The sequence below is a fragment of the Chaetura pelagica genome, unplaced genomic scaffold, assembly GCF_000747805.2.
Source record: "Chaetura pelagica isolate M959 unplaced genomic scaffold, ChaPel_1.0 scaffold2, whole genome shotgun sequence".
In the NCBI taxonomy this organism is placed as follows: domain Eukaryota; kingdom Metazoa; phylum Chordata; class Aves; order Apodiformes; family Apodidae; genus Chaetura; species Chaetura pelagica.
In genome coordinates, this window is record NW_009952796.1 from 4,351,429 (window position 1) to 4,375,373 (window position 23,945).

The 23,945-nt window shown below is 45.1% G+C and overlaps 1 protein-coding gene across 1 annotated transcript; it reads right to left on the minus strand.

Annotated features, from left to right (window-relative positions):
* Nucleotides 1–445: 445 nt before the first annotated feature.
* On the minus strand, nucleotides 446–23,280 carry DUSP10 (dual specificity phosphatase 10). The gene is made up of 3 exons (XM_009994754.1): nucleotides 22,450–23,280; nucleotides 4,339–4,716; nucleotides 446–1,015 (listed from the first exon to the last, which is right to left on the minus strand). The coding sequence occupies exons 1-3, from the start codon at nucleotides 23,240–23,242 to the stop codon at nucleotides 750–752; spliced, it is 1,437 nt and encodes a 478-aa protein (XP_009993056.1). The 5' UTR covers nucleotides 23,243–23,280; the 3' UTR covers nucleotides 446–749.
* Between the last annotated feature and the right edge of the window lie 665 nt (nucleotides 23,281–23,945).

Here is a 23,945-nt window from a genome sequence, read left to right on the forward strand (position 1 = left end):
ATTATTAGTGAGCAGCCACCTCTAATTGGTTTGAACACTCAAAACAAACCCCACGTTATTATTGCACAAGAAGCCAGTGAAGGCATATGGCATAGATTGATCAAAGTCTCTTACTGTTAAAACCTTATACCCCTAAATAGAAAAATAGAACTGGAACATGAAACATGCCAAATAAACCTTTTCTTCTTTAGTTTGAGTCAGGAGTGTGAAAAGTGCCTTACAAACTTTTTAAGCTGCTCCAATTTCCTTTGCATTGGTGAGTATTTTGCTAGGTTATCATCTTTAGCAAAGCCTTTGCAGAACAAAGGGCCTTATGCTTCAGGGAGTCATCTTCTGCTTTGTTTTGGCTGTTTGCTTTTGTCTTCAACTTGGGTTTCTTCAGTCTATGAACCTGCACAGACTACTTAGCCATTCTAGAAGTAGCTGGAGAGGAGGGAAAAATTAAAAAAGTGCCCAATATATCTTCTTCTGATTTTAAAAAGTACTTCTTTTGATCCAAAGCCTCCCTGCTCTGCCACCATCTGGGAAGGAAATCACAACAGCATCCCAAACATGGCAAAGTTCTTGGATCTCTTAAAAATCTTTCCTTACAAAAAAAAAATATGGGATTTTTTTAATTCACAAAAATATTGCCACCCCTCCCCCCCTCAAAAGCTAAAAAGAAAAACCCACAACCCACCCATCACTGCCTCAAATCAGGTGCAGAATAGGTTAACTCCTTCATTGATCACCTCCTTGCAGCTTGGCTGTCACACAACAGTCTCTACGCCGATCAACTTTGGTGTGAGGATTCGTGGTGTTACACCGTTGTTTAGATCTTCTTCAAACTCCAGTAACTGCCCCATAAAGTTAAGGTTAGGGGAAATGATTGGTCGTTTGCCTTTGACAAATTTATAGGCATCTGTCATGGTCATGCGCGTGTGCTTCATTAAGTACGCGATAACTATGGTGGCAGATCTGGAGACACCAGCCTGGCAGTGGATGAGGAGACCTTTTCCACACTGATGAGCTTCCTCTGGAAATAAGAGAAGAAAAGAAGTCTTTTGCCATTTTGTAAATTAGAAAAAATGCAGTGCATCTAGAGGTAACTAAATGTGAACAGTCCCTCTATTTGATTACAAGCATAGCAGTGTCTCCTCCCCTTCCACTGCAATCCACCTTCCTTTGGGGTTTCAGAGTGACTGGATGTGAAATACACAGGCCAGTCCAATACTGAAAATCTTGAACTGCACATCAAGGGACACAGCTACACTGCTCATGTGTTCTGCCAGGAAGAATCTATTTAGGAGGTGAAGGCCCCCAGTGAGGCACCTTGGGAGTCCATCTCCACCTCTGTTGCAGGACCACTGTGGTCCTTCAAAGCAAGACACCACCTTTTAAAAAACAGATATTTTCAGATTAGATTAGTAACAATTCAAAGCCCTGTTCTTAGAGGCTTTCACAAAGCTACTCTTGAAATGAGCTTCAACAGGGCAGTCTGCTGTGGTGTCGCAGCAAAAGCAGGCGCTGGGTTCAGTTTATACCTCAATAGGACTCTAGCAGCAGTAAGAGACCTCAAACTCTGACTCCTCAGCTGCTGCTTATCAAGATCTCCATGTTTATACTTAGCCATCTTCACCAGTGTGAAAACAAGATTTGCCATTCCTGTGTCTTCAAGATTCAAGTGCAGCATCACATTTTGCTCGACACTTCCCCTCCACAGCTTCTCACTGGGATTGGTGGGGAATGCATAAGGAGGGGAAGGATGGAGCTGACAACACACACACGAGTTCTCCATCAAGATCCATCCCTTGGAGGGACGCAACCTGGGCACAGTTTAGGGAGAACAGACCTCCAAGAACCACATGTTAACAGGACATGAGAAAGACAAGAGTCACTACCACACCATCCTCATCTCCTGTAGCTTCCTTTAAAACAGGAGAAAATTTTCATGATGTGACACTTCAATGCATGTTTTGATTCAATCCACAGGAGGAACAGGAATTTAGTTTGCAAGTTTTGGCATGAATCCAACCCCACCAAGACTATGGTTCATCCTACTCTATATGTTCAACCTGTATTGTGAAAGCATAAATGCAACCAACTTCCCTCTAGACATTTTCACCAGTTAGTATGTCAGAAACATGAAACTCTTTAATGCATTTTGACAGTTTCCCAGAGACCTTTGGATGATTTCACTTCCTATAGCTTTGGACTCAGCTAAACCTAGGTTTGGTTGTGGTTTTTGAGACATATTTAAAAAAACATAGGCCAATGAGCTGCTATTTAAACACTTCCAAATCTTCTCAAATGCAATTTAAAGTTTACCCTGAGGAAGGGAAAGCTTTGACTAGTTACTTCCTCAGCTGGCTGAACTTGCTATGGAGACAAACTCTCAATGGAGAAATATTTGTTTTTTAAAAACAAAGACAGACCCTTAAGCTGTAATTATTTAAAAGGAAAGTAAAATGGATTTCAAAACATCTTCTAAACCTTTTCAAAGCAAGGCTGCTTTCTCTGCCCCTGGTAAGATCATAAGCCAAATTCTATCTTTTACTGGTTGAAAGCTCTAATCCTGTAGGTCGTAAAGATGCTGGGAGAAATCTCCCTTCCCCACCAGAGGATCTCAACAGAGCTCTGCAGTTTCTTTATGTAAACTCAGCCTACTGTATTGCTGCATCTTATGGAACTCAAAGTTTAAGGTTTTACTGGGTTTCTTGACCCAGCTTTTCTTCCTACAGGAACAATCAAGGTTTCCTCTTTCCTGTCCTCAGGGAGAGCTCTACCTCTTCCCCTCACTCAAAAAGGGGCCTTCACCTCTCCATGCACATAGTAATCAGCAGTTTGGAGAGCTGACAGCACTACTGGTAAAGCCAAGGTTGGATTAAGAACTTGAGGGAAAATTTGGATTAAGTGGAGAACCCTGTAGAGGACAAAACCCAGAGCTGGGGGTGGAAGCTTTCAGTGGTCAAGACTCAAGCTTTAAAGCTGCACTCCATCTGAACTACAGTGTAAGCAGTGATTTGCCTGTCCACCTTCACTCTGTAGCATGGCTATGGCCTGCATGCATCAGAACACAACAACCCTCTGCCAACCAAAGCACAGCCAGGCTCAGCTGAAGAGCTGTCTGCTTCACAGCAGCAAGCCCCTGCCTTGCTCAGGCAATAAAGCAGTTTGGCTCAGTAGCACACACTGAGCTTAGACCTCCTGCTCTTGGACCCAGCCTCCCAACCAGGTCCTTGCTGAGCCCAAGAGCAACCTCGCAGAGCCAGCACAAGCAGGCTAGAGTTTCCAAGGAGTTGTGCACCCAAAACCCAAGGGCCATAAACATCAAATGTTTTATGTTTATGGGAGGAGGGAGGAAGACTGCTCTGTGCCCACTTCAAAAATTTCACCTAAATTGTGTCACAGAATTCTCCACTATAGAATGTGAAGTATTGGAAGTGAGACTAGTCCAGCCTCAGCAGCAGGAAAGAGAAGTATACATCTGTGGTCCATCCCAGCATATTTCAGAAAACCTCTCAGGACACATACTTGTGCCAGAAAAGCACAGGTGGATATCCACTATGCTGCAAAAGACACTGGAGGGACCTATGTCTGCAAAGAGAAGCAAAAGAAGGTCCTCAAAAACTTTCAGTGTCACATGCCAATGCCCTCACTGACCGATCCTGCTTAAAGAGACCATCTGGCTTTTTTCTGCATAACCAAACAGAGGTAAACACATCCCTAAAACTTAGCTGTGAGTTGTGCTGGATAGATCATAGAGGGGTTCAGAGCAATGTGGGTAACATGGCTAGGTCACTTCTTCAACCATCTCCCCAACAACCAGATGGAGCTGCCTGTCTGTGGTGAACTCTCACACACAACCTACAAGGTTTTGAGGCTCATTAATGCAAATTTTCATCACTGTCTATTCATCCACACATACACTCTAAAGTTATAAATCTAATAGTAGAACAAGTGAAGTGTGACAGTTTGTCAGTTTTCTCATGAAATCAAGTTAGGAAAGGCTCAGCCATCACTAAAAATAGTTACTATGAAAAATTGGCTGGAAGTCACTGTGCAAACAAGGAATGCAAAGGAATAATGAAGAGAAGGTGACAAAAATCTCACTTTTGTGAGGTTTCCTGAATTTTGATCCCTGGAGGTTGGCATCAATGGATAAAATTGTACCCTGGAGCTACTTAACTGGATGTTCCAGAAATGACAATGAGTAGAAACATAAGGTGCTCAGCATTTCTGACAACCTAAACAAAAGTAGATATGGCCTTATACAGCCTTCAGGTTGGTTAGCAAAGCAAAGCATTCACTCTTACAACAGATAAAAAAACAGGAATATTTCCAGTCAAGGGTAATTACCAATAAACTCAAAAGCCTCTTCAAAATACTGCCTGAGATTCTGCTTGTTGCTGTCAGTGGCTGGGAGCCGCTTGTAGTTGAACATGCCTTTCTCATAATGGTACAGGGGCAGGTGGGTGGTCACATTGATTACGTAGCCTATGTTCATCCTCTGCATTTTCTCCAAGTCCTGAGCATCGTGCTCGTTTCCAAGGAAGAGGAAGGGCAGGATAGGAGTGAGCTCAGCATTCTCGATGTCTGGCGTGGTAGGGATGGACTGAGGTAGCGTGGGGGGCACAGCAGAGGCACCGCCCCCTCCTCCCCCCTCCGGGCACTCTTGTAGCTGGAGAGAGTTATCGCAGAGGCTTTCATGGTTCTGCTTGAAACCACTGAGTCCTCCTGGGAAGAAAGACCAAGCAGATATTTTGAGATTAGATGTGTCAACGACAGCAACACTCATCTTTCTTCAGAGCATACACCAAGGGCCACCAGGACTGCAACTGGCTCTATTGTCCCCACCACCATCATTGCGGTGACCAGTGCTCAGCACGGCTGCCAATGGTGGCATGAATCAGTAGCACCCATTGTCCTCCCCTCCGCGAGGCTGACAGTGCCAAGGAACAGGCTGACAAACATGCCTCTGTGCAACATCAGTATGCTGGGGCTGCCTCACCTATGAGCCTAGAGCATGAGGCAAAGGTGGGGGGAAGGGCATTTTTCCAAGAAAAGCATCACAACCGCAAGCAAAGGGGCTAGGATCACACCAAAGCAGAACAGTGAGCCAGCTGGGACACAGTCTTTTAGCTTTACCTGTCCACAGCAGATGTGCCAGCACCGCTCAGAACGGCACTGACTCCTTTGTGTGGCCAAACAGAAACCTGCTGCTGGCAACAGGGACTGTAGTGCTCACTTAACATGTGGCAAACAGCTCTCCTTTTTCTGCCCAGCTTGCCTGAAAGTACCTAACAAGAGTTACTTTTAGGATTGGGAAATGGATCCAAGCACAGAGGGAGAAGTCACTTTTTTGGCTTGTGCTCCCCTGGCTCTGTCACACATTTTGCTGGCTTTTTCAAGCTGCATTTTCTCCTTTTTTCCCCTCCAGGAGGGCGGCTCCCTTGAACTGGAGTGAGAAAAGCAGACCTTTCTACACCTCATTCGGCAATTACATCAGCCCCAGGCTCCCCACCTGCCCAGTCACCATAGTGATTACACAAAGCACACAATGACATCAGCTGGCATGACATCTGCTCTTTGAGCACAAACAATATAAGAACTACTACTTTGTGTAAGGCCTTTGGTAAGAGGCTGAGTTCCTGGGAGCCGCTGATGTAATGCTAACAGGTGGCTCCTCCAAAAGAAAAAGGCGGAAAGGAGAAATGCAATGATGTATCCCCCCCTGTCTCCCCCACAAAAGCACACGTTTGTGTTGTACCAGAGCACTTGGAGCCATGCACCACATTGAGATAGGCCAAGTATTCAGATTCAATTGGACTTTGTTAAACACAAGCCAAAAAAAACCCCAAAAACCAAAAAACAGGAGGAGAGCACCACTCTGAAGTTACTAGAAAGAACTACGCCAGCCAAAATAAATGCTGAATGTCACAACTCTGTTAATGTTTTTTGCTGTTGTTACTGGTTTTTAGAATTAAGACGCTATTTGTCTTTTCCATGCTGTTTCACAGTGATCTGGCAAAGGAAGACTTTTAAAACAGAATAAAACTCGCTGTATCATGGGCACTGGATCAGATACAGCAAAAGGCTTCCATGACTGCAACTCCAAACGCTCATGTGCCTGCCCATAGGTGGAACAGACTTGGAACCCACCTTGAGGCCCTGTGCACTACACGACAGGCACAAGGTATCCAGACCAGGTCACAACCATCACATCCAAGGCTTACATCTGAAACCTTCTAATATTGCTGCCCCTTTTTAACATCAAGACTTCTGTTTTTCCACATGCTGCTAGTAATTCAGAAATCCTTGTGTTGCCCACAAAACACAGTATTTCCTCGCCTCGAAAGCACACTTGTCTTCAGCTGTGTCTGCTGTTTACAGGACATAAAGCCAACAGACACGCCTGGAATCTCTCTACTCACAAAGTTGTGATAACAGGGGAACAGGATGGAAGGAAGAAGGACAAAAATCTGAGCTTGACTGCCAACTTCACCACCTGGCCTTGACAGGGTCTGAAACATTCTCAGTGCAACTCAAGAAAATAAACAAGACTTTGGTCCCCAAGCTGAAGATGCTTGAAGTCCCTTCCAAACTGACAGCCTTAGACTAGAGTTTGGGACAAAGGGTAAGCCCTAACCCACACTGCTGTCTTTCTATACAGTCAAGCAACCCATTCAGCTTAAATATTGCTGTTAAAACAATAACCAGAACATGCTGGGACTCCCAAGAAAACCTCTGAACAATAGGCTACTTTAGTGACTCCAGAGTCAACACTCATTTTCCACCTCTCCTGCAGACTTCCAGGAGAGTAAGGAGCCACAGTGGTAGGATCTAAATGCTTCATCACTCAGGTGCAGACATACTGATGGTGTGGCAAACACCATCCTGCTTTAACAGCCACCTTGTGAGGTACAGCAGAGCTGAAGAGTCCAGAGCAGGCTCTTTCCTCACTGCCTATACCTTCCTTTTGGAGGCCTCTGCCTGCCCTGTTGGCCAGATGACACTATTAGCACTGTTACCAACACTCTCTCAGTGTAAGCTTTGGTCCAGCAGATAGGAACAGGAAGGAGAGGACAAGAGACCATTACATTGTGCAGACCTCTTCTGTTACTATGGCACCCAGCAGAGAACCAGAGGTGCAGAGCAATCTCCACCAGTCCAGCAGGAGTACCAGGCCAAACAATAGGAAGGCAATCCCAGATATGCCATGTGGAGGTCAGGCAAACCAGCAGATAAACATACAATAGATTCACCCAGAATTTCTTACTTGACATTCATGAGTGAAGAGGTAATCTAAAGTCAGCCCATATCCCACCTCTCCTTGTTCTCCTCCATCATGTGGGTAGGGAGTTAAAAAAAATAATAAATCAATTCAACCAATACTTAAAGTGCCATACTCAAGCAAGTCTCAGAGCATGCACTCTTGAAACATGTCAATATTTAGGACAGAATTACTAATTTGAACTGGCTCAGACACAAGAGCAAGGGAGGCCTGGAGAAGAACACCAGTACCCAGAAAAGATGCAGCAAGATGCAGTTATGGAGGAAAGCTGAACTCTAAAGACAACAGTAGGAGCTTAGCTTGGATCTGCACTGACATACAAGTCATGCAGGTTCCAAAACAGGATCCAGACACCTCACGAGCACTGTTCCCTTCCAGTCCTCCCACGCTCACCACACACGATCCTTGCTCCTAGCTGATTTACAAGGCACTAGTGTAATTTAAGTGGCACTCCTGCATGCATGATACTCAAGTTTTTCAAGTTTTCCAGACTTCCAAAAAAAGATCCATGGGAAGTTCATCATAACCAAAGAGGGATGGACTCTCCACATGAAGGCAAATACAACATACAAAGTAATCAGGTGCACTTGTTTCCTTTATCAAACAGCCACTTTGTCAAGTCTCCATGCAGGGGGAGAAGGGGTGTGGGAAAGACAAGGCTATATCCAGAGAAGAATCCAACACATAGCTACAACAAGCCTGATCTGAGAGTTGATTCACTACACTCAGCAGGGACCAAGACACATCACTGCTACTGACAGCAACTCCAGATCACAAGGAAACTCAAAAGTAGTGGATTCAGGAACTCCACTCCTGGTTGCAACAAAAGCTGGTTGTGATTGAAGCTGCTCAAGCCTTCCCAAACCTGTGGCAAGGAGGTAATGTTACAGAGGGTGGTAACAGGGAGCCTGGAGGAGAAACAAAACCTGGCAGAAGCCTCTCACTGGCACAAGATTAAGCTGCACTTTATAAGCAACTTCTCAGCTTCTATTTGCAATATGCAAAAAGCCTTCATCATATACAGGCTGACTAAACAGAGAAGCAATGTAACATATCCACCAGGAAAGACCATCACCTTGCAGTGCAGTTTGAAGGGCAGCCGTGAAGTCTAGACTCACCTGTGTAGGCTGACAAAGCAAATGCCTGCAGCTAGATAAGCCCCCCATGTACAATTTTACAGGAGGCCATGCTTGTAACCTGTCTTTTCTGGCTTTAAACATACCATGGAGCTTTAATCACACACACAAAAAAAAGCCTGAACCACCCAGCCAGTTTGACACACTCCACACATGGATGGTGAGAACATTCCAAGTACTTTTGTGCACACTCTGTTCCTCAAGGGCTGCTGGGTAGGTTTTTAGAGGGGCTAAACCTGCCCAAATCCAGATGAAGAAGGGTATGCAAGGCTGCCCAGCACTGGGGAACCTACTGAATTTCTTCCATAAGGAAATGAATCAATGAAGCAAAACCCTCCATGGCAGATGGCTCTGCCTGCTTTCCAGTGAAACAACAAAAGACCAAGGGCTCTTGCTTGCCACTGATATGAAGAGCCAGAAATTTCCTGAAGGTAACACAGGGTGACTTATTCCACCATTCTGTCCTGCCAGAACAGTTAGGGGGGGGCCACAGACTTTGGATTGTTCAAGACCTCAAAACTTTTAGGAAGCTTCAAGTCAGCACCACACACGCTTCAGCTATTAAAACATGTTTGAGTTCTTTGCAGACATCTGCCTGTAAACATCTCCCTTAATGCCCCTCAAAATCCCCCACCGTGCAGCACCCAGGCAGCAGCTACGCAGATTTCCCAGCTCTGAAGCCATGCAGAAGCCTGGGGATTGCCCCAGCACTGCAAGGCCAGGTGAACAGCTAGACAGGAGCCAGAGCAGCTCTGAACAAATAAAAAAAAGACAACTAGCATGGTGCTCACATAAAAATCATGCCAAACATGGTGGTGGCTGTCATTTGCCATCAGAGGAGGGCAAATATGATGCAAAACAAGCACAAAAGGCATGGCAGAAACTAGGCAACCAGCTTTTACAAGTGACTGTGACCTTGCAATAGAAATGATCTTCAAAGAAAGCAAGCAAAACAAACCTTACCTGTGCTCATTTTGTACAAATGATTATGTTCTAAGATAACACTGAGAACTGAAGTACAAGGAGTAAAGTAACACCCACCCTCCCTCTGTGTCATCTTTGGCACCTCTTTCAACCATCAGTGCTGTTCCAGAGCTGTGTGACTATATACCATCTAGGATTTGGGTTTACAATACATTTTTGTAGATTTGCAGTGTTTCCTATCGGGAAACAGGCCCTAACCCCAGTAAAGCAAGTGACCTTGTTCCCTCCAAGTGAGAAAGCTTAGAGCAAGGTGGTTACCATGAAATACCCTCACAATAAAGCAGCACCTTTGCATTACCTCATCCTTGTGGCCATACTTTGTTCTGAGCGTGGCAGGTACCGGGTGTTCCTGTTATGATTACAAACAGGAACATACTTTCACACATGACAGACTGCAGATGCGGGATCCACATTTAGACTGAACACGTGGTCCCAGGAGACAAACAGACCTTTTATACAGCTTTCAAAGCTGTCCAGGCGGATTTCTGGATCCGCTCATCCTCGATTACAATAGCACAAAGCCATCTAAAAAAAAATAAATAAAACCAACACGCACACGCGCAACAAGAAGAGAAAACCCAGGACACTGAAGTATAAGCAAAAGAGAGATGTTTGTTCTGTAACTTGCCCTCCTCTTGAGTTACTGGGCTTGCATGGGGAGCAGCACAGAATTTGGCAATAATGGGGTTGTGGCCACCAAAAACTTCACTCAAGAAGAAACCCAGTTTTAAAACAACCACTCAGCATGTGCCCTGTCAGGACCAACACAGCAAACCAAGCCTCTACAGATTTGTTTTAGAGTGTTTAATGTTGAAATGTTACAAGTGAGCATTTGCTGTGCAGGACAGAGGTATTCAGACAATTGATGCTTAAGATGACACTGAATTCGTGCAAGTACAGCCTATTCCTTTAAACCTGTGACCTAATTTATTTACATTACTGCAGAAAAGCACTGCCAAAAGCAACAGCTGATGACAGTCTCATGTATTTTTCCACTAAGACAACAATTACACTGCTCCTGTGTTATTAATGAACAGATGACTTTGTGTCAAGTTGATTCAGAATGCAGGATGCCTCAAGGTTAAGCAAACATGACTCCAGCATGTAGAAAGAGGCCAGGTACTGCCAGCTGCTTCACCCATCTGCTGCATCCTCTGCCCACCGAGACAGGAGGGTCCAGGCCCCATGGCTACCCCCATGCCATGTCACCACCAGCACCTGAAGGTCCCATTGCAAGGTGATATGCTGGTGCCAAATCACTGGTGCTTTACTGCCAGCTTTTGGGGCTGCTCCTCTACCATAACAGGGCATGCTACAGACTGTGGCATCATGCTTAAGATGTACTTACCTTTGAGCACCATGCTTGCATAGCTTTTTTCCCCCCCCCCCACATATTCCTACCCCGAGGCTCAGGCTACAGTCCCCACTGACTCCAGCAGGTAGGCAGCATTGCTTTTCTTGAGCTGACCTCCTCATGACAGGTTGGCAGAGGGCCAAGGCTGATCAAGCTTATTTGGAGGCCATGGCTTGTCCCCAGATCACAGGTATTTAGTAGTAGTGCTTTCCCACAGTGAAAACAGTGAGCTCCAGCACAGAGGCGTCCTAAGGGACACTGTTCCCTACCTGACACAGGTTCACTTTTAACAGCAAATCCATCACAGCTTGTTGCTTCCACCAAGGAAAAAAGGAGCTATACAGGGTGAAGCAAAATTCTGCCAATATAGGCCAAATCCATTCTCAGGGTGCAGACAACCACCCAGACCATCTCCTTATACCACCAACCAACATATCCATGTCTGAAAAAGTTCATGGCTGCACAGAAAGGATCTCCTATCTGGGCTACCAAACCTTACCTCCAACACCACGAGGTGACATGAAGAGAGTAAAAGCAGAACAGAAGGATCTATCTGTCCATGTATCTTCTGCAGTACTCCCATAGTCTTAAGCAGGAGTAGGTCTACTGGGTACCAAAGGCACTAGCAGGGAGGACACAGATGCACTGGGGGTGTACCCGTAGAGCACCAGAGCTAAAACTACCTTGTAGTGGAAGATCAAGCCATCACACTTTCCTACAACTGTTGTTTGCACTATTTTAGCCATAGAAAAGATGATTCATGATGCATACAGGGAATCATTTTCTCCACATTCATCTAGGTGTCATTAGCAGTTGCTCTTTTAAGGAAATTGTGGAGATCTTTGTTGGTTTTCAAAACTCTGGAGGGAAGCTGATGGGAGGTCAAGCCCATAACAGAAGGAGCCCATTCTGCTGCAAGACAAGGAGACCACAGTGAAATCAGGACTGCTTTATGCATTACCATTCATGCTGTTAAATAAGGGAGGTGGAAAATAAAAAAAAAACAACACCATCCTTTTGCAACATAAGTATCCACACTTACCCTCAACAACCCACCTGGCACTCCTCACTTTCCAAAATCAAAGGCGTAACTGAAGGGTTTTTGACTTCTATTGCTACTACTAAGAAGAACAGGTCAGGTTTCCCAGCCCTGCAAGCTCTCACCTGTCCACGGGAGGTTGAAAAGAACAATCACAGGGTTTCTTTCCCTGTCACCCATAGGGCATTCAGCATCAGCCTTGCCACATAAGATTAAGCTTTAAACAAACATAAAAAAAGTAAAAGTAAACATAGTTCACAAAGAACAGCTGCCACCCCAATACACTCAAATCTAATCTAGTCTCTCTCTCTCTAATCAAGCTGCCAATGGCACTTCAAAAAGAGTCAAAACCCTGCAGTCCAAAGAACTTGCAAGGTCAGTTTTTTTCCATGTGGTAATTATCCCAAGAGAGGTTGGTTTGTACACAAATGATGGCCTAGAGGACTTAAAAGCACATCCTTGACACAACTGCTTTAAGGTCCCTTCAAATGTCAAGAGCTTGACACCAGATAAAGAGGAAAGGTTTCCCCTCAGCACTGAGGCACATGTGCATACATTTGCATGTTATTTTTAATTTCATCTTGCTATGCCTGATGCCCCTCACCACAGCACCTCCTCTCCCTCCCAGTGGCCTTTGCAGTCCCTGGTCTCATCCACTTTCATGCTGTACTTTGACAGTAGGCACTGTGCAGCCAGCTGTCCTAGGGACAAGTCCCAGGGAGGCAAGAGAGGGGTCACCAAAAGCACCTTCCTCTGCTGGGCTCTACCCAGTTCTGTCTCTCTTCCTGTCCTCACTCAACCACACTGTCACCCCGTGTGCCTCTCACACCTGAACGCATGATTTGCCTCTGCCCACTATCAGCCCTAATCCCTTTGTTCTTCTGAGGACCACTAGATCATACAAATTAGAAAGAAGCAATCATTTGGGTTTGCTTTTTGTTTGTGTAGATTTTTGCTTGGGCTTATTTTAATTCTTAACCTACTGCCAGGGAACCCTTCTTGGGAATTCTTTTTCTTTTTGGTCTCAAACCTAAGTTTTTCTACAAACTCTTAAGTTCAGGGCCCAGATCACCCATGCAAGTCACACACCTCCCATCCCTGCCTCACTCACCAAGTCTTCCAAGAGGTGCCACTAACACTTCTGGACCATTCAGAAGTCAGACACCGAGAATATTTATGGACCACACTTCTGAATTCAAGACAGTGGTTGCAGTTTTGCAACTGGAAATCCCCTATGCTGGGTGACCGTGGAGTCTGCCCATTTGAAAGAACAAAAGGAGAATTCACAGAAAAATAAGCCACACAACAGCATCCTTCACAGCACTGAGATATCCTCAGGGTGCACTCAGGAAGGTGAAAGAGAAGGCCTGCTCTCAGTTTTGGTACTAGGATTAAGCTACATAACCATGTAATTAGGAACAAAACAAGAAATCCAACATCCCAAGCACACTACGGTGAGGATTCTGCAGTGACAGACAAGGGTTGGACTTGCCCTCCCTGAAGGGCAATCGTTTATAGCAGAAACTCAAAATTAGACACGTCACAACTTCTCATACCAAAAGTATGCGTTCCTGTGGGGATGTAGGCTAACATGAAGTCCAATTAAATAATCACTGGAAATGTCAGTGTAAACCCTGGAGGAATACATACTTCTACTGTGAAATGCCCCCACTGGAAATCATATTAACAAAAAGGTCATCAAGAAATGCTAAAGCTATGTACAAAGGAGGCAGGGGAAGTGAGGGGGGAGGGAAGACAAACTATTTTAATGCAATAAAGATACCACAAATGGTTTTATATTGACAAAAAGCTGCAAGTCTGTTTTCACAGAGGTAGGGCAGACAAGATTTGCATGAAACATCACGCTTCGTTTGGTTTTTTTTTAACCTATTACCAATTCTCCCCACACCCATCACCGTATGCATCCCTGAAGCACCTGCCCTGCCTGGCCTGGAGATGGACAGTGACCAGCGTGATCGCAGAAGGCTTTGGCTGAGGACACCTAAAGAGGGAGAAGGGTCCCAGCAGTGTCAGACGTCTATAATCCTGGATGTGTAGGAGTGAACATTTCTGTTTAATTCACATGTTTTAGAGAACACTGACATTTTCATGATTCAGCCATCCACTTTACCCTTTTAAGGACAGCTTCTTTCTAATGACAGAGCAGGCTGCTTTGTTTCTCCCAAGGATAAGCTCTTCTTCAGTCCAAACCACTAGCCCTCCACATGAGAAATATCAGCAAAATTTACATAAGTATGAAAGGAAAACACTGTGCTGATAAACCACACTAGCATTTGGGAGTGCCATCCATTCCTGCTGGATTTAAACTCTTTTTACAGTGAAGAGTTTGTATTATTTTGGCTAGAAATAATATCTGGCTCTGATTTGACACTTTCCAGCAAGGTATTTCAAAGCACACAAAGAAAACCCAGCAAAAATAAAGGGTGTTGTCCTGACATATCCCAGTGCCACACTGCCCAAAAGAAAAGCAACAAGCTATTGAACTAGCATGATGCAAGCCAGTTCCCACACTGTGCAAACTTCAGCACTTAAAAACCTATTCTAATGGTCAGGGAGGCAAGGAAAGACCTGAAAAACCCCAAAGGGTAAGAGAAAGTTGACTTGGTTTTCATCCATATACTCCATAGTGATGGGAAGGAGGGGGAAAAAAGAGAAATTAGACATATTTACAGAATCTAGAGCTAAATAGCCATCAGATAAGGAGTCTCTTTAGCCAGAGCAAAACAAACCTGCATCTCTTAGTCACCTCCACAGGTAACTTGATACTAAAGCTTCCCAGGAAGCATAAGCATTGTGTTATCCCTCAACAGAGATGTCATGCTGCCTTACAGGACTAACATGAACACCTATGAACTCAGGATTAACCTCATGTTAAATGATCACACTAAGTGGTTTTGCACCTAAAATACACCAGCAAATTCTAAGCAGCTGCAAAAGGTTTATTCTGATTTTCCATCAACTGAACAGACAGACCCTCAATATCTTAGGAGATACTAGAGTCCATTACCAACACAGTACAGGTCAACTACTCTAACAACAGCTTTTGCCTTAAAACATCATTGCTCAACTGCTTACATAAGGCTTAATTAATACCACACTTTGGCATAATAAACTGGAGACAACCAATGTGACTGATACGACAGAAGCTTGCAAGCTATCTTCCATTTTCCAAATCTCTAAGGCAATGTAAAAGAAAAAAAAAAGATAATTCATGTGTGGACAAGGGTAACATTTGTTCTTCTTATTACCTTTAATTGGAAGCTGTTCTCTGTTACAGTGAACCAAGTGGGAATTAACCTAGGCACACTGTAGACTCAAAGCTAGAGCATAGTAAAAGAGTTGGAACCAACATGTTCACAACACTTCATTATTTTTTTTTACCTTATTTTTTCCAATTTCCTCCTTCAAAGTAATTGTCTTGGAAACATAGTGACATATATATGCAAAGTAGCCCTCAGCAGACCCTGGAGAGTGCTGTTGCTCCCAAGCTCACCCATGCATTGAAGGTACCAGAAGGTGTTGACAGATTTATAATTGCCCCCATCACACTAACCCTGGACCCCTCCAGTGGGCACAGCCCAGTTCAGGGACACATGCACTGGATGGACCTCAGCCAAGGGAACTGTGGGTGTAGTTCAGCTAGACAAGCCTAGCATTGCCCCAAGCAGCACAAATTAAAGGCTGAACAAGAGGGACTAGGTGGCACCTAAGAGGTCCCAGTTGCTCCCCACAGATTTGCTGGCTGAGGACTCTTAGGAGTACCACTAAAAACATGTTCTAGGAGGTCATAAGCTTGTGTCCCATCTGGATCTTGGGCTCTTCACTGGAAACTGTGCTTTCATTTAGAGAAGAGGTAACCAGCTCTCCCAAGCAGAGCAAGATACTAAGATGAACCTTGAATTTTTAGAAGAACAAAAGTCCCTTGGAGGCAAATCACAGCCTACACTTTCTCAGTTTAGCAAAGACACACTGTTAAGGGAGAAGAAGGGGGTGCTTTAAAGCCTCTCTCCAACTTTCTCCAACAGGCAGCCATGTTGTTTCAGGGCACCACTGTGACAGCAGATGAACCCCCGTCAGCCACACTTAACACTGATGGCAACAAGAGAGATGAGCTCAGTGTTATGAACAGTGCAAAGGACAGAAAAAGAAAACCCAGACAGATTAAAATTACTTGTTCAAGGCTTCACAGCAAGTCTGTTATGTGTGTTTAGTCACAGGGCAAGAGAATTATCATTGCACAGCCTTGGCCCGAGCTCCCCTGGCTCCAAGACTGCCGTGCTCTCCATGCAGCTATCCCTCTAGCCAGCTTAGCCCCATTCTGCACCACAAGGGATGAAGACTTAATTTTCCCATTTACTCCCTCTATTTCCAGCCTTAAAATGCTGCTGTACAGTTCCAGATCAGGTCAGATAAAAAACTCCGGAGGGACGTATGATCCTAGGGAACCAAAACCTTTCAGAGCAGGGGAAGACACACCAAAGCCAGCTTCCAGTGGGCCGAAATGCTTCTGGGCATGAGGTTGCCTGAATCAAAGATATTAACTGAAGCAAAGAGTTTTCTGTACTAAAAAGTCACCAAGCTGAAGCTACGGGAGCACAAAGCATCAATAGGCCACCCTACACACAGATCATGAGCACACGGGGACTTCTCAGCTGCAGAAATAAACCCCCCCAAACCTCTCCATGTCCCCTGCTCATAGCAGCCCTCTGTTCTGTATCTACATAGGGTGAGTTAAGAGGCATAGGCATGACTGGCAGCCAAACCCAAAGACACTGGTGTATTGCCATAAACCTTGCCACCATACCCATCACCAGCCATTGGATTAAGATCAGGTGGAAGGCAGCCACCTGAAAGACCTGCCAGCTAAAGTGCAGTGCTTTAGCCAGCACCTTTATTCAGTCTCCTCTCAACAACTCTGACTTCAAAGACAGGAGGGAAAAGGTGACATCCACAGTATCTGCCACTATTCTTTAAGCCCCAGCTTACCAAACAAGAACGTAAAAAAAAATAAGCTTTTACAGTGCTGAGGTGTTTAAAAAAAGAAACAACAATACTGAAAACAGATTCAGGCAAGTACCTAAAAGCAAAGCTCCAGGCAGACAACTGCTTGTGATAATTCAGGTCAGCCCTGTGATTCCTGTAGCCAGTGCCCTCCCAGGTCCACCAGAGACTTCCCAACAAGGCCAAGGCACCACACACAGGCTTATCTTACATGCAAGAAGACAATGCATTAGGTCATTTTCATAGATTACAATAATCTATTTCTTTAAACAGTGTGACTTCTGCAGTTCTGCAAGCCCACACTGAATATTTGAAAAATATTTCTCTCCTGGTTGGTTGGTAAATACACAGAACAGACAAATGTTACAACTGTGTACATACTGCTCCTATTTATGGCATTTCTTCAGTTCAGACTTACTTGCATGAATAAAAAACCTAATTTCAATGTGGCTTGTCAAAGAGTAAAGAAGGAGTCATAGCCTAAAGGAAAGTGGCTGACCCCCCATTTGAAATACATCATAAAGCCAAAGTAATCTCAGTAAAACTTCTGTGCTCCTAAGCGTAGTAAAATCATTGGCTGCTGCTTTGGAAGGAAAACAATCCATACATATGTCCTAAAAAGAAGTCTATCTTAGTTAACATCCATACACTACTCAAACCTCAAATACAGCTACTCCTTCACCCTAATCATCTTGAAAAGGCTGTGCTCACTTAAAAACAAAACAGAAGACACCAGCACAAACTACAAAGATTTTACTAGTAGAATGTCTCACCTCCAACCAGGTAAGGGTAGTACATGAGGCATTCAGCTAATTATAACCAAATATCGACCCACCAGGAACATTGCAGGGGATGTCCCCCCAGTTTAAACAGAGCTGGAGACAGATTTTTTTCTTTACAAGCATCAGAAGTATTTACCTAATGCAACAGTTTGCTTCTTGCCTCTTAGTTTGGTTTCCAAGGGTTATGAAAACTAGAAAGCCAAAACAAAAACTGAAAAAAAAATTAATCTCCTTCCTGTTCCTCTTTCCAAGGCAGCAGCTTTGTTCTCTTGATATGGCAGGTGCTGTGCAAGCCAGCCCTTCAAACCCTCAAATGCCATCACCTGGGAGGACATGCTACACTTTCCATTACTGTAAAGGTACACACCTCCACAGAAGCATCCCCTCAAAGTACAGAAAAGACTGATCTTCAGCCACACCATTGCCCCGATTTATCTATAAGCAAAAGGCACAGACACACTCAACCAATTTTCAAGCATCATGGCTAACAAGATTATTTATTCCAGTGGAGAGATACTTCCTTAAGCTCCAGCAATCAGAGTCTGAAAACTGAAGGCAAAATCTCAGCCCTAGTAGAGTCAGTGGATTTTTCCCCCCCCCCGTGACTGATGGGGCCAGACTTCCTCTGCAGCACAGAGAGAATACACTTTACAGTTTTCAACACATTGGACGTTTCACATGCATTATTAACACCTAAAAATACACATTTCCCTATTAAAATCATGACCTAATAATTATTCAGTGGAGATCTCTGGTGGAAGTAAGTGCCAGGCACATGTTTAGTGAGTCAGCTGGATTTGTTGACCATTGCATCAAGTTTTATTCTCAAATACACTTGTGCAGCATAATCCAATTATGATTTAAAGTAACACCAACACTGTTAAACTATATATTGAATGATAATAATTAATAATGTATTTGCAACAGATTGTGACCAGGTCAGGTATTCCAATGTTACCATAGTACTTTACACAAACATGGCAAACACAAAACAGATACTTATTCCTTTTATAGGTGTCTTGGTCCCTCTGTAGTTGTTTCAACTTTCATACGCAACTTTGGTGTGGTAAGAGATCTGAATCTATTCTTGGACCCTGGCAGAAGGCATGAAGTGGTCTGCTGGCAGGTCGTACACTCCCTGCTATAATGGGAGTGAGTCACTTCATTTATTTCCCTGTTACACGAGCAATGAGAAGACTGAAAGCCAGAGCTTAAATAAGCTCCTCAGACCAGAATAGAGAAGCAACCAGTTCTTATCATCACCAGCCAGTTCCTCCCCATCCCCCTTTCAGTAGTCCAGCCATTAATTTACAGCTTGCAAGGGAAAAATATAAAGTTAGCTATTTGCCAAGTTATGTTTTGCACCTCTGCTTTTGAATTTGGTGTTCCCCTGCAGTCAAACATAGAAGCCTTTAAAAACTAAACACAAGACTTTAGCAGGTTTACAAGGCTCCTGCTACCGGGGCTTAAAGGCACAGGAGGAAGGACAAGATGAAAATAAAACTGCCAGACACCAGCCAAAGAGACAAAGACAACTCCTCTTGTGTCAAACGCTGTTGAACTGTATTGGCATGGATGCTTATGCTCTTCATTTTTGTTTCGTTTTAGATTTCACTTGGAAAAGAGACACTGAACTCAAAACCTAAACATTTCATTCTGGGTAAAATACTACTTTTAGCCTGAATGCAAATGAGTTTTCTACTTCCTGTTTTCAGGTCCCAGTAGCAAACTCAAGCACACAAAGCCCCAAGGCTCCAGACCACTTCTGCTGTGAGCCGAGGAGCTCAGAAAAGGCAGAGGTTCCACACCAGTGAAACAGAAGGGAAAGGGACACAACAGCACCAAGGAAAGCCAGGGCTGGAAAGCCCACCTGGAGCCACACTGCTGTGCTTTCCCTCCCCAAATGCAGGATAAGCTTGCCATCAGGCAGAAGGGACACTTTTTTTCTGCCCCTCCTTCCCAATACTAAGCAAAAAAAATAAAATTCAAGCAAACAAAAAACCCACATACCCACAGAAAGAGAGGCCTTTAGGTTTCAGTAAACATGCAATACCATGGCCTAGCATGAGGATATGCAGATGCAGGGGGCAAACATGACTTCTTGCTTTGTACAAGCAGACTGAGCAGCAGCTTCAGCCCTGACAGCTTAGGCTGCTGGATCCCATGTAGCAGCACTTTGTACCCACATCTTTTTTTTTTAAATAAGGGGTTTATGCCTGTCTTCAAGTACTGCTGTGCCTCATGAAGAAATAAGCAAATCTTCACTTCTGAAGAGCTTAAATCAAAATTATGCAAATGTTGTATTTATGACCCAAAAAAGGCTCCATATTAAGGGAAGCAGCAAAGACACAGATAAGGAAGGAACAGAGGTCTTAAAATCCCCCCATATCACAGCATACATAAAGCCCCAATGTGCTCTTGTCATACTGCTGGTTTATATATTGGTCTGCTACATTAAAAATAAATCAGGTCACCTCTTTTTAACTTGAACTTTAGGTGCCACATACATACATTTATTTGTAGATTGCAGCCTGGCCTTTGGAAGCCGCACAGACTTTATCTGCTGCTTAAAAAAAGATCCTGGCACCTAAAACCTAAATGCACTCAGGGCCACATCGCTACCCCAGCCCACTGTAAGCCAGAGCTGTAACTCAACCCTTGGCTTTGCCGATCAGATTCGCCCCACAACGCGACACCGCGCCACAAAAACAGCAACGGGGCCACGGGCTGACAGGCAGCACCAAACATGGAGAAGGTGGCACCGGATCAGGGGGGACATAAACTTGGACAGCCAGGCTAGCAACCAGTGTTTGCAAACACAACATGGGCGATCAGATGGGCCAGCAATAAATTAGGACGGGATCGCAGCGAGCAGGAGAAATTGCTCAAAATAACAGGCAGAGGCAAAGAGGGCTCCCCAGCTACTCCTCCCACACACCCCGTTTCATTGCGGTGCCTGAACCCAGGGACATGCACATGCCAGCTCCCATCCTGCTAAAGCAGGGTGGAAAAAACACTATCTAACAAGTGAAACTAAGTAAATAATTCCAGCACTGCTCCTCCAGCCCAAAACCCGCCTTCTTAAATGCTGCTTTAGCATACATACACTTGGCTCCATTCAACCCCCAGTTTGAGCCCCACTTCAAAGAAGAGTTCAAAGAGGGAGTTAAAGGTGATGGGAGAGCTCCTTGCTACACACTTCCCCAGGTGAGGTCTGCTCTGGTTCAGCCCATCACTACACACCGAAAGCAAAGAATTTGTGCTTCCTCTGTTGGCAGAGGAGTTTGGAGAGGGGATTTCTACTAAGCAGGACTTTAGATGGCTGAAATGCAAAAGCGGCCCAAGCAAACCCACAAGCACTCAAACCCAGCACGGCACCTATGGGCAGCAACCAGTATTGGAAAGTGGAGAAGGGGCTGCCCACAGCCTGCCAGTGGGGTCTGACAGTTCAGTGCTGCCCCACTACAGCTCTATCTCAGTCGGGGCCTCTTACTGCAGGTACTACCAAACTGACAGTTTGAGGTCTACTTTTGAGGAGCTTCAGTGCTTTCAGAGAAACACAGGAAAAACACTTTCAGCATCCCACTTTTTAAATACAGGAAGGCTTGTGGACTACAACCATGTCGTTGCAAGGACCAGAAATATGGTACTTCACCAGTAAACACACTTTGCAAAGTGCCTCCACTCCCTTTGTTACATACAAAGAGTGCCATCGTGACCTGAGAGGCTCAATAAAAGCACATTGGGAACCTGCAGCAAGTGTCAAAGCAAGCCCAGCATCACCATACACTCATGGGGAACAAGGAGAAAGCTCAGTACAATTTTAAGATTTCACAAGATACACACACAGAGAAGTATCTCACAGGACTCTTTGCTCCTTTAAAGCTATTAAACTAAATAGCAGGTAGGGGCTAAAATATCTCATGTTATGTTGTGCAGGTTGGAAGTAGTAAGCTGTACAGAAAAATTAAGTGAATTAAATAAACATGGCACGAGCTAAGCAACAAATCCTTCCATAGTTTCTCAGTGCCACAGCCAGTCTCTGCCAACCATACCTCTGCAGGGCATAAACACCTAGGGGAAGGGAGATGCAATCTAGAGGGCAGCGTTGTTATAAATAGGAGCTACAGAATGAAGTGAAGAAAGGGAAGTGCCCTTGGATGCTGCCTTAATTGGCAGGGTGCATTTCCTCTCAGAGAATTAGGGAATAGACCAAACACCACAGGAGCTGTTATAGGAAAGCCATATACATATGGCAGGTATACATGCACACAAAACACTTTCAGACCACTTTTTAGATTAATTACCTCCCTCTGTCCATGACTGTGACCTCATACCACCAAATCAAAGCTTGACTACTCCTCAAGTTTTGCTGACTGGTCCATGATGCAATGCCCCAGACCAAGTGACCTCCCTCATCCTTTCTCCTGTCTTCTTCTAGTCTTCTACTGCCCATCTCCAGCACCTCCCAGTTCAGTTTAGCTTCAGTAATGGTCAGTGTGACCAGCTAAAAGAGAAGTATACCTACTGGGCATCTACCCCTTGGGCTATAAACGCTCAGACCAAGTACTGGGGGAAACGTTTTGTCTGCACTGAGAAGACACCAGGAAGCACACTTCCTCCTCCGTCCAGTTACCACCCTCTCCACTGCTCAAGGACAACAGTCAGAGAAAAGCAAGCATCCACCTGCTACCAGTGCCATTTTCTGGCATTTGCTTTGCCACCAGTGACTTAAGGCACAGAGACCTTCCTAGAGATAAAAAGACACTTTCAAAGTTCAACCATCAGCAAGGCTGACACCAGAGAACACACGCTGCAAAGCAAACTTCAGACTACGTGTGCACAAAGAGGAGGATTACCTTTCAGGACTAGGGGTTCCTTGCCTTCTCGCTTCAGTGACTCCAGCACTATGTGCAGTGGTTGGGAAGGCATTACTCTGCTTGGCTCATTGGTGTTCTCATCATAAACTATGATTTCTTTGGAAAAGATCCTCTTGAAGGAGTCCTTGCCTTCCCGGCAGGAGATCAAGTCCAAGACTGTGATCTTGCCCTGCTGAAGCCTTCTCCGGCTGATCTTGTCAGAACAGTTAATGTGGACAGCCCCTTGAATGTGGCTCTTATTATACTCCATGAATGGCCTGCAGTCAATGATGACAGGCCCCTGGTTCTGTTGGTGGCTCTTGCTGCATTTGGTCATCTTCTTCGCCAGGTCATTGGGGTAAATTATTTTTATGCTAGCGAGTTGCTTGGTGGTGCCCGAGACCGGGCTCCCAACTCCACCCAGGGGGCTCAAGCTGCCAGCGTTCTCATTGCTGTTGACCATCTGGTTGGCAGGACAGGTGGTGGAGGCTCCAGCGCTGGTGCTTGCTTGAGTTTGGGCCTGTGCGTCCTTGTCGTACGTTGCCACTGTGCAGCAACTGGCACTGCTGCATCCACAACTCAGGGAGCGTGCAGAGCCGTTGGATGAGGGCATATACGTGAGATTAGCAGTCTTCAGGGACACGACAGCTGCGCCAAGCAGACCGGAGCGGCTCTCACCAGCAGAAGAGGCAGATTCAAGACAGCTAGTGTCTAAACAAAGGTTGAGATCCTGAGGTCTCACTGGCCTTGAAAGTGCCACTACTACCCTGTCGTCTAAAGGAGATGGAGGCATGAGGAGGCTGAGCACCAGCAAGTTAAGAAGAACTCAAGATCACCCTGCAAAAGAAAAAAAAGGAGGGGGGAATGGGAAGAATAAAAGGGGTGATGAAAACTGGTCATGAAACCACATCAGTCTACAGATACAGCAACTGACTTTGCCAGCACCCATTACCCGTGGGTAACAAGCCTAACCACCCTTCTGACAGTTACCAGCTGACAGCAATTGCTGAAGGACCTTTTTCAGTCCTGCAGCAAACGCTTCAGTTCTCTGCATGCGGGCACATGGCACGCAGAACACGCGTGATGGGCCTGGGCCGGGCAGCTACACCCAGGAGGAGGCATTTGTCTACATGCAGATGGTGCTGAGCTACTCCGAAACCACAGGCTGCAAGGCATGCAACTGATAATGACAGAGAGGCATGTTCTCCTCCTCTTCCCCGCTGCCTGCTGCAAGGGAAGCAGCTACTGGGGCTGACTGCACTACTGGGAGAGACACACGCAGGAGATGAATGTGTGTCAGTACCAACACACAACTTTTCCAGCAGGTTGGAACAAAATTAGCTGGTGGATAAATTCCCCGAGACAACTGAAAACTTGAACGCAAAAAAAAAAAAGCAAAAAAAAAAAGCTACCAAAACAAAATAAACGGGAAAATGAGGCTTTGGAGGTCTCTACAAGATGCAAGCACGTGCCTTGCACATTCACACCCCCCCCCC

Coding starts and splice junctions, on each gene's coding strand:
- DUSP10 (XM_009994754.1), bottom strand. CDS start 23,242: ATGCCTCCATCTCCTTTAGACGACAGGGTAGTAGTGGCACTTTCAAGG. Junction 4,717..22,449: donor GGAACCCCTAGTCCTGAAAG/GTAATCCTCCTC, acceptor CTTTCTTCCCAG/GAGGACTCAGTGGTTTCAAG. Junction 1,016..4,338: donor AGAGGCTTTTGAGTTTATTG/GTAATTACCCTT, acceptor TCTTATTTCCAG/AGGAAGCTCATCAGTGTGGA.